The sequence below is a fragment of the Carcharodon carcharias genome, chromosome 13 (genome assembly GCF_017639515.1).
Source record: "Carcharodon carcharias isolate sCarCar2 chromosome 13, sCarCar2.pri, whole genome shotgun sequence".
Classification (NCBI taxonomy): Eukaryota; Metazoa; Chordata; class Chondrichthyes; order Lamniformes; family Lamnidae; genus Carcharodon; species Carcharodon carcharias.
In genome coordinates this window covers 52,500,782-52,515,902 of record NC_054479.1, presented here as the reverse complement: position 1 = coordinate 52,515,902, position 15,121 = coordinate 52,500,782, and the positions used below count along the sequence as shown (strand labels likewise).

Below are 15,121 nucleotides of genomic sequence, written 5' to 3'. Positions count from 1 at the left end.
TCTGCAGCATTATCAGAAAAGTCATTTCCAGGGAGGGTTCTTGATGAATTGAGGATTATTACAAAATATATTGATGATTATGGTGTACCAGAATGCTCTGTAAGTAAATGTCTTTGAAACCTATCTCTTTGTTATTGGTTAGCTGGGTACTAGCTATTATGGAAGTCAAGTAAATCTGTAACGTGGCTCTTAATTTTTACAAAAAGTAAAGATTATTGCAGCATTGTATTTCCATTATGAACTTCTCTGTTGCCAGAAATTTGTTGGCATCAAATAAGGAGTGATTTGTGTTGTAGCATAAGGATGGGTGGAGCCTGGACCATTATTTATAATTTTCCTCCTGTATATAGCAGCACCTTCATAGAAGTACAGTGAATATGTAACACAATGAAGCTTTTGGATGCATCTGCAGAGCAATATTAGAGATCAGCCTGAGCCTGTGTGGCTGTCAGGTTATCTGTGAGTAAGATCCACTTTTACCTCAAACCGATGTAATGAGCTGTGACAGCCTATTGAATACACAGCTCCAGTAGTGACTCACTCCTCATTTTTATTGGTACGATTGCATGCCGGCTGTTGCCTCTTCGTTCGCTATACTTTTGCCGAATTCCAGCATATCTTGTGTTCCCCTTGCAGTTCCACCCCCTTTTGTACCCACTCTGGAAACTGATGATGATGTGTCCAATTTCGATGAGCCGGAGAAAATCTCGTGCCCGACGATCAAGGCACGGCAGCTGAATAAGTCGGGTTTTACAGGAGAGGACTTGCCATTCGTGGGATTGTCCTTTACCAAGACACTGGCTGCACTCTCCTGCTCAGAGTAAGTGTAATCACTTAGTTAACACTTTCACCCTCAGCGTAATGCTCAAAGATCTGCAAAGGAGCAATATATTTCAGTGTAGCAGAGAGAATCTGGCAATTGTGTTTTGAAATGCCTATGCAATATTTGCTTCAGTGCAGTTATCTGTTGACCTTTTAAATACTGATCAATTTATGAAGATATTTTCATGGAAAGATGTTGCTTCATTAAATTTCCAAGATGTCCAAGGAGCAGTTAACTTGTAGAGGATTCTTGCTTGTTAGCTAAGCTAGGATCAAAATTTCTAAGTGCAACCGCAGTTACCATTTAGGCAGAGGCTGATGCTGGTGTCTAGTTTCCTACCTTTTGGGTCTTGCTGTTTGTTTGTCTGTAGATTGTTCCAGTGTATAGAGAAACTGCTTTACTGTTGTAAATCTTCACTTTTGTCAGGATGGCTGAGTGGTTTAAGGCGCCAGACTCAATCCCTACTTTACTGAAGTCTTGGGAATTCTGGTCCCTTTCTAGGGGCTTGGGTTCAAAATCCACTTCAGAAACTAACCTTAGGTTAGGAAAGAGGCATAGATTAAGCATATAGACAGTAGACAAGTGCGTGATAAGAGAGAATTTAAAGGGATTAGGAGAGAAGTAAAAAAATAATCGGGAAGGCTGAGAGGAACTATGAAATTAAATTATCAAAAATATAAAACAAAGTAAAATAGTTTACAGGTGCATCAATTAAAAAAAGAAGCAGGCTGTGATGGGAACAGAGCTATTGAGGGATAGACAGAATAATACCACAGGTACTGATAAGGAGAAGGCAGAAATATTAAATATTTATTTTGCTTCAGTATTTACCAAAGAGAGAGATCAGGTAGACATGACATTGGATGATATGATGAGATGAGTAATGAGCTAAACGCATTAAATGTTTTCAAAAAGGCCGTGTATTGAATAAACTAACGAAACTCAAAAGAGGATAAAACTCCTGGTTTGGATGGATTTCATCAATGTATTTTAAAAGAATCCAGGGAAGAGAGAGCAGAGGCAATACTAACACATTTTTAATAATTCGTTAGAAAAGGTATAGTGCCAGAGGACAGGTGGAATAATTAATGTAATTCCTATGTTTATGAAAGGGGGGCAGAACATGTACAGGGAATTACAAACAGCTTAACATTGGTGAAAAGACAAATAATGGAATCCTTACTAAAGAAGAGAATAGAAGAACCTTTAGAAATGAGAAATGTAATAATGAATAGTCAGTATAGATTTGAAAAGGAAAAATCTTCCTTCACCAGCCTTATTCATTTTTTGAGGAGGTAACGGAATAGGCAATGCTAATGCAGTAGATGTATTTTATCTGGATTTATAAAAGGACCTTGATAAGTTGCCTCATAATAGACTAATGAATAAATTCAGAGAATGTGGAGTCAGGAAACAAGTGGCAGAATGGATTGCAAGCTGGCTTCAAGACAAAGCAGCAAGTGGGAGTCAGAGTAGTTTATTCAGAGTGGCAGAAGATGGAAAGTAATATTCCACATGGATCACTGCTGTTCAGTTACATTAATGATTTGGACTTTGGAATCTAAAACAAAATTTCTGAATTTGCACATGACACCAAATTGGGCCGGGGCGGGGGCGCAGTTAGTGTGGCAATAGTCAATACTGAGGAGAACTGCAAAAAATTACAGGAGGACATTAATAAATTTGTAGAATTGGAAAATAATTGGCAATTGAAGTTCAGCACTGATAATTGTGAGGTAGTATATTTTCATAGGAAGATTGGGGTGCTCACATCACTTGGAAGATGAAAGTCCAGGCAGGACATAGGAACAAAGGGACCTTGGAGTGCAAGTATATCAACCACTGAAAGTTGTGCTGCAGGTTAGCAAGGTCATTTTAAAACCAAGCACTGGGCCTTATTTCTAATGGGGTATAATTGAAAAGTAGAGAAGTTAAGCTATACCTATTTCGAACTTTGTTAGACCACACTCAGAATAATATGTGCAGTTCTGGTCACCAAATTATTAAAAGGATATAGAGGAACTGGAGAGTGTGCAGAAAAGATTTACAAGGATGATACCAGAAATGTGTGGCTATACATGTCAGGAAAGGGTTGAGATGGCTAGATCTCTTTTCCCATGAAAAAAGAAGGCTGAGGGTGACCTAATAGAAGTTTTTAAAGATATTAAAGGTTTTGGTAGAGTGAATACAGAGAAAATGTTTCCTTATGTGGGGAAGAGCATAACTGGAGGCAATCAGTTTAAGATAGTCACCAAGAAATCCAATAGGGAATTCAGAAAAAAAAAACTTCTTTACCGAAGAGTGGTGAGAATTTGGAACTTGCTGCCACAGGGAGTAGCTGAAGGAAATAGTAAAGATGCTTTCAAGGAGAGGTGAGACAAATTTACATTAGGGAGAAGGGAAGAGATGATGGATTAATATGAGGAAAGATAAGATGAGGCTCGAGTGGCACATAAACACCAGCATGGTCTGGTTGGGCCAGATGGTCTATTTTGCTGTATATCCTATGTACGTAATACTGTGTAACCCTGTCATAATCTTGTACACCTCCATCAAATCTCTTCTCAATCTCCTTTGCTCTAAGGAGAACAATCTCAGTTCTCCAACCTAATCTTTTAGCTGAAATCCTTCATCACCAAACCATTCTGGTAAATCCGCTCTGTATCATCTCAAGGACCCACACGTTCTTCCTAAAGTGTATTGACCAGAAATGGATGCAATACTCTAGTTCGCTGACGAATCCTCAATGTTCAGCACCATTCGTGATGACTCAGACACTAAAATAGTCCATGTCCAAATGCAGCAAGACCTGGACAATATCCAGGCTTGGGCTGAGAAGTGGCAAGTAACATTTGTGCCACACAAGTGTCAGGCAATGACCATCTCCAACAAGAGAGAATCTAACCATCACCCCTTGACATTCAATGGTATTGCCATCACTGAATCCCCCACTATCAATACCCTGGGGTTTACCATTGACCATAAACTGAGCTGGACTAGCCATATAAATAATGTGCCTACAAGAGCAGGTCAGAGGCTAGGAATCCTGTGGCGAGTAACTCACCTCCTGACTTCCCAAAGCCTGTCCACCATCTACAAGGCACAACAGGAGTATGATGGAATACTCTCAACTTGCCTGGATGAGCGCAGCTCCAACAACACTCAAGAAGCTTGACACCATCCTGGACAAAGCAGCCCGCTTAATTGGCACCCTACCCACAAACATTCACTCCCTCCACCACCAACGCACAGTAGCAGCAGTGTGTACCATCTACAAAATGTACTAAAGAAACTCACCAAGGTTTCTTAGACAGCACCTTCCAAACCCACTACCATTACCATCTAGAAGGATAAGTGCAGCAGATAGATGAGAACACCACCACCTGGAAGTTCCCCTCCAAGCCATTGGCCATTCTGACTTGGAAATAAATCGCCGTTCCTTCACTGTCGTTGGGTCAAAATCCTGGAACAGCACTGTGGGTGTACCTACACCGCATGGACTGCAGCGATTCAAGAAGGCAGCTCACCACCACCTTCTCAAGGGCATTTAGGAATGGGCAATAAATGCTGGCCTAGTCAGTGAAGCCCACATCTCTTGAATGAATAATAAAAAAAAAAGTTGCATCTTAACTAGAGCTTTATATAGGTTTGACATGACTTCCCTGCTTTTGTACTCAATACCTCTATTCATGAAGCCCAAGATCCCATACATTTTTTTAACTATTCTCTCAATATGTTCTATCATCTTCAAAGATCTATGCACATCCACCCCAAGGTTCCCCTCTATACCTGTGTGCTTTCTATAATTGCACCATTTAGTCTATATTGTCTCTCCCTATCTCTCCTGCCAAGATGCATCACCTTGCACTTCTCTGTATTAAATTCCATTTGGCAACAGTCAGCCCATTCTCTCAATTTATCTGTCCCTGCTGTAATCAATTAGTATCATGCTTGCTGGCTGCCAGAGGCATCAGTGCCTGATTGAGGGACCTGGCATCAGAAAGTGTGGGAAGGCTGCTGAGAGCCACCCTCCTTCCCCTGCTCATGTTGCTAAACCCCGTCTCTCACTCGATCCCCTCCCTCCATCATCCACTCGAGGCCTAGGTTCTTCGATGATCCTGGGCCTTGGAGTGGGTGCATTACTGGCAGCAGCCACCCCAATGGTGCTGCTGAGCAATGCGCAACTGCTGGCCTCTGATCGGCCAACAGCTTTCGGGAGTGGGATTTCTTCCCCTGGCCCTTGTTCCTGGGGGAGACCTGCCATTGCCCAGTTAAGTGCCTGATGGTACTTAATGCAGCAAGCCTTTCTGAAAGTAGGCAACCCAGGCCTCTCACTGGTTCTGTAGCTGGTGGGCTAGACCCCCATTGCCTGCAATAAGTACCGCGCAATGGGTCTATTAGACCAGTTCTGTTTGTGAATTTTTGGAAGGAGGTAGAAGAGGGCTGTTCAAGGTTGGGAACTGTGAGGTTAGGGGTTATGAGAGAGAAGATTTCCAGAAGAGATGAGGCCAGTAACAGTGAAGCAGATGTTCAGTGGTCACTTGTGGTCCAGGGGGACTTTGAAGGGGAGGATCAGAGAGCTTTCATTTAACCTCCACAAGATTAGAGACCTTGTTTGCCAAACAGCAACACGGCTGCCCTTGTCAGAAGGTTTAATGATCATGTCAAAGTTGGACCTGAGAGAACAATGCTGCGAGTTTAGAGGGACATAGGTTGGAAGGAGTGAGGGGAGCAGAGAAATAGAGATGGCTGATGTCATGCTGGCTATTCCCAGTAAAAAAAGATCTAGAGAGAGAAATAATTCAGTTGTGTGACATAGAACATACTCAGTACTACACTGGTGGGGCTTGACCCTACAACAGCCTGACTCAGAAGTGAGAGTGTTACCAACTGAGCCAAGGTGACAGGATTTGATTTATGAACATGGCAAAGTGCGCAGTCTTACAATCTGATTATAGATATATTGCAGATATCTAACTGTTGCATGAAGTATGGTGATTGGGCCCATTATGGAAATATGCTTAAACTGTAAGCATGCATGGAGGGATCTGGTAATCAAATAGTGAAGGATGGCTCATTATGTGATGAAGTAATGTGATTGCCATGCAGAGATTAGATCTGATAACCTTCGGTAAATTGTGGTGTGGGAATATAGCAATGGATATGATGACTTGAGGACCTGGTATGTATGTCCAAAGATGGAAACTAGATATGTAAGTAATAGTGTAGAATTACTATTTCATATATTATTACACATTTGTGTACATTTAATGTGTTTGTGATATTAGTGTAAAACATTAGTAGACTCAGGAATTTCATACAAAAACAACATAGGTATGAATCTGAAATGTAAACTAATGGAACCTGGTAAATGCAAGTTAAGCAGGTGGCATTTTCTTAATTTTGGAATATGAAAATAGGACCTCAAATAGTTTGATTATGGATTGATGAATGGTCGTTCTTGTGTAAACTTTGTTTCAGGTGCACTCCTTCTTTCTAATCATACTTAGTCCATTTGTCATTTGCAAACATAACAGATTCTAGGTTTAAGTTGTGGTGGGTGAGAACACTATTGAACATTAGTTGTGCTGTAAAAACAGAAAATTCTGGAAAAACTCAGCAGGTCTAGCAGCATCTGTGGAGAGTGAAATGGTTAGTGTTTCGAGTCCATATGACTCTTCTTCATACTCTTCTTAGTTGTGATGTGTTTGGGCCTTTTTCCCCAGATTGAAATTAGCTTCTGGTTTTATGATATTGTGATAGGTAAACACATTTGATAATCGTGGTGCTTCTTTTCCCCTTTAGCAATGATCGATTTTTGCAGGTAAAATCAGGAAGTAGAGTTGCTTGCTGTAAAAGGTTTTAGGCTGTAAACATCTATTATCCCTCCCTTTTTTTAAATATCCTTGTCATGTTAAGTACACCAGTATGAAAGAGACCATTAAATAATTATGCCTCGCTCGTGTCACCAGGGTTATTTTTTTGGCATTGTACTTTAGCAACAGTGTCGTGTTTCAATGTGGACATGCAGTTTTCTGCCATTGTGCGCAGACTACTTCTCCCAGCACATCAATGCACGCACTTGGATATTCTTACCAGTGTGATTCTGCTAGCCTGAATAGGGAGACTTGTGCTGGTAAGTAGATTTAGTAGTTGCACACTGCATGTTGTCTTTATGTATTACTGCATTTTACTGATGACAAATTGTTTGAGCCTATGGAATTTGTAAATTTACACATGCAGACCTTCCAGCATCTTTTTTGGCACCTTGGTTTAAAGCTAGTCTAAAAGCAAAATACTGCGGATGCTGGAAATCTGAAACAAAAACAGAAAATGCTGGGAAAACTCAGCATCTGTGGAGAGAAAAAAAAACAGAGTTAACATTTCGAGTCCTCGTGACTCTTCAGAGCTAAAGAGAAATAAAAATGTAATGAAATTTATACTGTTTAATAGGGGTGGAGTGGGTGAAGCTGGAAAGAAGGCCAATGATAGGTGGAGGCAAAGGAGAGATTGCCAGAGATGTCATGGACAAAGGGGTGTTAATGATAGTGATACTGGCTAAAGGAGGTGCTGATGGTGGCATTAAGAGCAGAAAGCTAATGGCAGGACAAGGGTAAGCACTCTGGAAAGAACAACATGAACAAGTGACAGATGGCCCTTGTAGGGGTGGGGTGGTGGGACAAAAGATTGAAAATAGGATAAAAGGTGGGGTTAAAACAATGATTAAAAATGAAAATAAATAATAAAATAAAAATAAGTGGATAAAAAATTAAAATTAAAATATTAAAATTAAGAAATGAGAATGAATATTGGAAAAAGGGGGTGAGGATGGAGGAGAGAGTTCATGATCTGAAGTTGTTGAACTCATTGTTAAGTCCAGAAGGCTGTAAAGTGCCTAATCGGAAGATGAGGTGCTGTTCCTTCAGTTTGCATTGAGCTTCGCTGGAACATTGCAGCAGGCCAAGGATGGACATGTGGGCAAGAGAGCAGGATAGGTTGTTGAAATGGCAAGCAACACATGTTCTAGCTAGGCTTCAAGCTAGTCTTACAAGCTAGCCTACCCATTTTCTCTCTGTCTCTGAGAATGATATAGCTCAGAAAGTGGGGATTTGGCTCCTGGTGTTTGAGCTAACAATTAATTCCATTCCTATGTTCTTTTCCTTTGCCCTGTATGTTTTTTCTCTTCCTCAAGTACTTATCCAATTCTCTTCTGTAAATTACTATTGAATCTGCTTCCACTGCCTTTTTAAGCAGTGCATTCCAGATCACAACAACTCGGTATTTAAAAATTAATTATTTCTTCGTGTTGCCTCTGGTTCTTTTGCCAGTTGCCTTAAATCTGTGTGCTCTGGTTCTCGAATCTCTTGCCAGGAGAAACAGTTTTTCTTTATTTACCCTATCAAAACTATGCACAATTTTAACAATTTTACCAAACCTCCTCAACTTATCTGCTCTAAGCAAACAACCCAAACTTCCTCAGTGTCTCAACGTCACTGAAACCCCACATTTCCTAGTGGCACTCTAGTAAACCTCTTCTGCACCCTCTCCAAGGCCCTCCTTAAGTGTGATCCCCAGAATTGAACACACTATTCCCATCTGAGGCCCAGCTGGTCTTTTCTAAAGGTTTAATACAATTGCCATACCTTTACATTCTATTCTGATATTAATAAAGACCAGATGTTATTTTTTTTATTAACAGCCTTCTCAAGTTGTCCTGCCACCTTCAAAGACTTGTGCATACACTTCTCTCTGCTCTTGCTTCCCTTTCAATGTTATGTCGCTTAGTTCATATTGTCTCTTCCTTATTCTTCCAATCGCAGTGTATCACCTCCTATAAGTGAGAGTTAAATTTCATCTGCCGTGTGTCTGTCTATTTTACCAGCCTGTTTATGCCTTCCTGAAGTCATTTACCTCTATTCTTTTGTGGGATGATGACATTGCTGGCAAGGCTGGCATTTGTTGTCCATCCCTAATTCCCCTTGAGAAGGTGGTGGTGAGCTGCCGCCTTGAACCGCTGCAGTCCATGTGGTGTAGGCACACTCATAGTGCTGTTAGGAAGGGAGTTCCAGAATTTTGACCCAGTGACCATGAAGGGATGGCGATATGTTTCCAAGCCAGGATGGTGAGTGACTTTAAGGGGAACTTCCAGGTGGTGGTGTTCCCTTGTGCCTGCTGCCCTTGTCCTTCTAGATGGTAGTGGTTGTGGGTTTGGAAGGTGCTGTCGAGGGGGCCTTGGTTAATTCCTGCAGTGCATCTTGTAGATAGTACACACTGCTGCTACTGTGCGTTGGTAGTGGAGGGGGTGAATGTTTGTGGATGTGGTGCCAATCAAGTAGGTTGCTTTGTCCTGGATGGTGTCAAGCTTCTCGAGCATTGTGGGAGCTGCACTCATCCAGGCAAGTGGGGAGTGTTCCATCACACTCCTGACTTCTGCCTTGTAGATGGTGGACAGGCTTTGGGAAGTCAGGAGGTGGGTTACTCATCGCACGATTTCTAGCCTCTTACCTACTCTTGTAGCCACAGTATTTATGTCTAGTCCAGTTCAGTTTCTGGCCAATGGTAACCCCCAGGATGTTGATAGTGGGAGATTCAGTGATAGTAATGCCATTGAACATCAAGAGGTGATGTTTGGATTCCCTCTTGTTGGACATGGTCATTGCCTGGCACTTTTGTGGCACAAATGTTACTTGCCACTTGTCAACCCAAGCCTGGATATTGTCCAGGTCTTGCTGCATTTGGACATGGACTGCTTCAGTACCTGAGGAGTTGTGAATGGTGCTGAACATTGTGCAATCATCAGCGAACATCCCCACTTTTGACTTTATGAAGGAGGAAAGGTCATTGACGAAGAAGCTGAAAGTGGTTGTGCCCAGGACACTACCCTAAGGAACTCCTGCAACTATGTCCTGGAGCTGAGAAGATTGGCTTCTGTCAACCACTGCAAACTTCCTTTCTGCTAGATATGACGCCAGTCAGTGAAGGTTACTGGACTCCTCGATGAAAGCAAAATACTGTAGATGCTGGAAATGTAAAATAAAAACAGAAAACAGAATCATATGGTCTTGAAATGTCAACTCTGTTTCTCTCACCACAGATGCTGCCAGATCTGCTGAGTTTTTCCAGCATTTTCAGTTTTTATTTGCTATACTCGTTGTTTACTACATTTCCCAAGATTTGTATCATCTGCAAACTGTGAGATATTGGCAATAGTTATTTCCCAACATGTTAACAGCAGTGTTCTATTGGTTTGTGGAGATTTATCTTCTTGCAAAGAATGAGGCAGTCCATTTTAATGAGGTTAATCTAACATTACCCAGGTTGAAGCAATGTATGTGTTGCCAATAAATCATCTCACTGTTTGGTGGTCATTGCGCATATTTCACCTGCCTATCAGAATACAAATATAATGCAATGCCAGTTGTTCTTTTTCACTCCAGAATTTTGGAAAGAGGCGTGCTAAATGACAGTGCAGGCTTCTGAGATTATATGGCCATAATTATAATGGGTATGTTACTGTAGTGATTATGGTACTATACCAGGTATCTAGATCCAGGGAGTTAGAATTCCATAAATAAAATTGTGAAATGAAATCAATAAACCAGATAATTTATGGACTAGCACTAGAAAAAAATAAAGTTGCCAAATTGTTAATGAAAGCCTCATTAGTTCACTAATCCTAGTCTAACCTATGTCACTCCAATCCCAAACTGTGCAGTTGACCCTTTTTCTCCGAAGTCATCTAACAGGTTGTAAAAACAGGCATTAAAGAAGGCCAACTAAAATCTTCTCTGAACAGCTAGGATTGAGCAATATTTGAGATCTGATAATGTCACCATACATCATAATGAAGCAAGAAATGCTTGAGGCTATTGACATGAGTCATACTAATGCACCAACTCTTGGCCTTCCATCAAGAGCAGGTGTGGATATTACCATTACCTGGCCTGGAGCCATCATGCCAATTATTTGATAATTTCAATATGCTAAAATTTTGAATATACAAACTGAACTGGGTTCCGTTGGTATGGTAGGTCTTTGCTTTGCCTCTCAAAATTGATGTCTGGTGCTTGATATTCTTCCCAATGCAGCTTTATTTTTTGCACTTGGATTTAGCATTTGGCTGCACTCTGCAGCAAGAGTGCAAGTTTTACTGAGTGGTAAGGTAAGCCCTTCCTCTATTTGTACAAAATTGATACTTCCTCATTCAGAATAGATAGCAAGCTACAGGTTTACTGTTAAAACACATTGGGTCATACAAAATGCCAACTAGCATTTTGAGTCTGATAGTAGCAACATAGCTCTGACCTCTGATGGTGGAGCGACCTTCTGTCATTTGGCTTGAGAACATGGTTGTGTTTGGATTTCAGTGCAGATTTTTTTACCAAGTCACCTGAATTTCATGTACTGCATGATGACATCATTGACTTGGTATCCATATTTTTGGAAAGATTTACTCCTCTGTGGTAAAGCAATATCCTTGCTTCTCTCTCTCTGCAATTTCAGTCCTAAGTGAATTATGCACCACCAAATTATAAAATTCTCACCATTTGTATTTATGGTTGCCCTCAGTGTATTTAAAATTAATGATGTGCTACAATTGAAACTTAACTCCTAAAATAATCCCATTCTTGTTTCCAGGTCAGTAACATCGCTGATGGACTCGCCAGCCAAGACTAACTCTCTGGAAAAAAAGTTGCTCTTAAAGAACAAAGAACTTCAGGAGACACAGGATACATGTCATAAGGTACATGTGGCACAAGTTATACCGTTTTTTATCTGACTTGTTTTTCCACATATGGCAGGGAAAAAGTTTACAGATTCCTCCTAAGTGTTATCAATTTGCCAGATGGATGTCACTGCCTCTTTATTTTTGCTTCCCCAGCCCTTATCGCCCTGGCAGCCCCCATTTGAAATACGTCATTTTCTTTACCACAGTATTGGACCCAGAGTTTCTATTCAGATCTTTGAGTTCAGATCTTTGAGTTCAGATCTCACAGTTAGCTACGCAGGGTTTGTAAATGTTGCATTGTTTTGTTATTATGACCTATCGTGTCTTGGATCGCACTTGCACAGAAATTGTGCAGAGATTTGTCTCTTTCAATGCTGATCTCACCAATACTAAAATTTCCTGCAGAGCTCATTTGACGTCACAATGTAAAAAGAGTGTGGATTCTAATTTTTATGTTCTAAATGGATGGAGAGATGCTTAAATTTATGATTGTTTTAGTCATGTCCAATGAAGTTGATCAGATGGAAACAGTCCATGCCTGCATGCAGCAAGACCTGGGCAGCATTCAGGCTTGAGCTGATGAGTGGTAAGTAACATTTGCACCACACAATTACCAGACAATGACCATATTCTAACAAGGGAAAATTTAACCATCTCTCCTTGACATTTAGTGTATTACCATCCCTGGATCCCTCACCTGGGAGTCACTGTTAACCAGAATCTCAGCTGAACCAGCCATTTAAATACTGTAACTGCAAGAGCAGGTCAGAGGCTGGGAATCCTGTAGTGAGTAACTCACCTCCTGATTCCCCAAAGCCTGTCTGCTGTGACAAAGCACAAATCAGGAATGTGATGGAATATTTTCCACTTGCCCAGATTTAGTGCAGCTCCAGCAACTCAAGATGTTCAATACCATTCAGAAGAAAGCAGCTCGCTTGATTGGTACCTCATCCACCACTTTAGTCATTCGCTCACTCCACCATTGGTCACAGTGGCAGCAGTGTGTACCATCTACAAAATGCACTGCAGCAACTCACCAAGGCTTCCTCGACAGCACCTTCCAAACCCATGACCTCTACCACCTAGAAGATGCATGGGAACACCATCACCTGCAAATTCCCCTCCAAGAACACACCACCCTGACTTGGAACTTTATTGCCATTCCTTCTTTGTCACTGGGTCAAAATCCTGGAACTCCTTTCCGAACAGCAGTGTTGGTGTATTTACACCAGATGGACTTTAATGATTCAAGGAGGCAGCTCACTACTACCTGCACAAGGGCAAATAGGAATGCATAATAAATGCTGGCCTTGTCAATGACATTAATATCCCATGACAAATTCAATAAATAACTTGTAACTCTTTCGAGTACAAACCCGTTTCCATCTGTTTCAGATGAAGTTACTTTGTTTCAAAGTTTGCCATTGTGAGATTTGAACTCTTAATCGTGGGGTTACAAACCCAGTACCATAACCACTTGGCTATTTATGCTAACATATTTTACTTTACATGTATTTCTTTAAAATAATCAGACTTACTAATGATGTAAAGTTTGTTTTTCACAAGTGCAATTAATTGAGTAAGCTCAAATATTAATTTTTAAGAAACTGAATTTGAAAAGCAGCTACAACTGGATCACAATTGTTTCATACAGCCATCTTTCTAATTGTTCACTGAATTGGACCAGCATTTATTTTATTTTGATTGATAATTGCAAAATCTCACCTCCCAAAGAATCAATCTCTATCTCAGAAAATCTCTCAGTAACAAAAACGTAAGAATTCCGCAGTTGTCCTTCAGTTATTTATAGAACCTAAAAGTGGTAAAATAAAATTCATAGCCATAGTTCTTTATAAATGATCTATGTATTAATACAGTTCCATGGGGAATGCTCTGGATCTTGCAATTTGTGTACTCTGGTTGAATGTTCATTGTCACAGTGATGGAGTAGGTAGTAGGAAAATCATAAAGGATAGAAATAGATAAAGAGGAGGCACTTATGCTCATTACTGTCTCTGAGTCTGAGTGGTCTCCCTGGTATGGTCCTCATCTCAACTCCTTAAATCCAAGGACTGCAAACTTGAATGGATATAGTGGACAACTGGCTTAGCTATTTGCTGCCATAACTGGGTAGATCACATGAAGCACTTTCGGGTCCTGCTCTCGACTGTGAAAACTGTTCACTACTTCAGGATCATCCTGGAATGCAGCGGCAAGCTCAGCTTTTTTTTTACTTAAAGCCATCTTCTTAAACCCGTTTCCCCTGTTGCCTCCACACTCACCTCCAATTACAAGTGTGAGGATTTTTTTGTCACCAAGATTGAAACCATGCACACAGCTGCCTCTGTCATTTCCCTCCCTTCACCTAGCCCACCAGGCCAAACTTTCTCTAAAGCTCCCCTTGCCGTAGCCCTGAACTTGATACTTTCTCTTGTTTCTATGCACTCTCTAAGCTCATCTTATCCACATGAGATTTTTTTTTATTCATTCATGGGATATGGGCGTCGCTGGCTAGGCCAGCATTTATTGCTCATCCCTAATTGCCCCTGCTCAGAGGGCATTTAAGGATCAACCACATTGCTGTGGGTCTGAAGTCACATTTATGCCAGACTAGATGAGGATGGCAGATTTCCTTCCCTAAAGGACATTAATACCCTTGACCCCTCCTATTTCTTATCCACACTTTGCCTCTCGGCGACAAACTGAAACACATCAGTTTCCACATGTACGCTGCCAGCACTCAGCTCCACCTTACCACCTCTTTGACCCCTCCGCTCTCTCTAAATTGTCAGGCTGCTTATCCGACATCCAATACTGAACGATCATAAAGTTCCTCAACTAAATATTGGGAAGATTGAAGCCATTGTTTTCAGACCCTGTCACAAACTCCACTCTATTCCTCTCCCTGTGAACTGTCTGAGGCTGAACCCGTTTCTTGCAATCTTGGTGTCATATTTGACTCTGAGAGAGCTTTCAACCACATATCTGTGTCATCATTAGCACTGCCTATTTGCACTTCCACAACATCACTCATCTTCACCCCTGCCTCAGCTCATCTGCTGGTGAAGCCCTCGTTCATGCCTTTGTTACCTCTCGACTTGATTATTTTAATACTCTCCTGGCCGGCCTCCCACATTCTACTGCTTATAAACTTAAGGTTATCTGAATCTCTGCTCACGTCCTAACTTGCACCAAATGCCTTTCACCCATCACCCTGTGTTTGCTGATCTACACTGACTGAGTTAAACAACACCTCGATTGTAAAATTCTCATTCTAGTTCTCCAATCCCTCACATGGCTTAGCTCGTCCTTATCTCTGTAATCTCCTCTAGCCCCAAAATCCTCTGAGATATCTGCACTCTTCTAATTCCAGCTTCTTGAATATCCTAGATTTTAATCACCCCACTATTGGTGGTTGTACTTTTAGCTGCCAGGGCCCTAATTCCCTTACTGAATGTCACTGACTCTCTACCTCGCATTTTCCTTTAAGACTCCTTAAAATTTATCCCTTCAATCAAACTTTTGGACACATTCTCTAAAATTGTCTGAAGTGGCTCGGTGCCAAATCT

General features: G+C 41.1%; 1 protein-coding gene across 1 annotated transcript in view; it reads left to right on the top strand.

Annotated features, from left to right (window-relative positions):
- cita (citron rho-interacting serine/threonine kinase a) overlaps positions 1-15,121 on the top strand; it is a 225,547-nt gene that overhangs the window by 53,090 nt on the left and 157,336 nt on the right. Inside the window, exons 10-11 of the mRNA XM_041203457.1 lie at positions 637-820; positions 11,462-11,567. Of these exons, the coding sequence (XP_041059391.1) occupies positions 637-820; positions 11,462-11,567 (290 nt within the window). The remainder of the gene's footprint in view (positions 1-636; positions 821-11,461; positions 11,568-15,121) is intronic.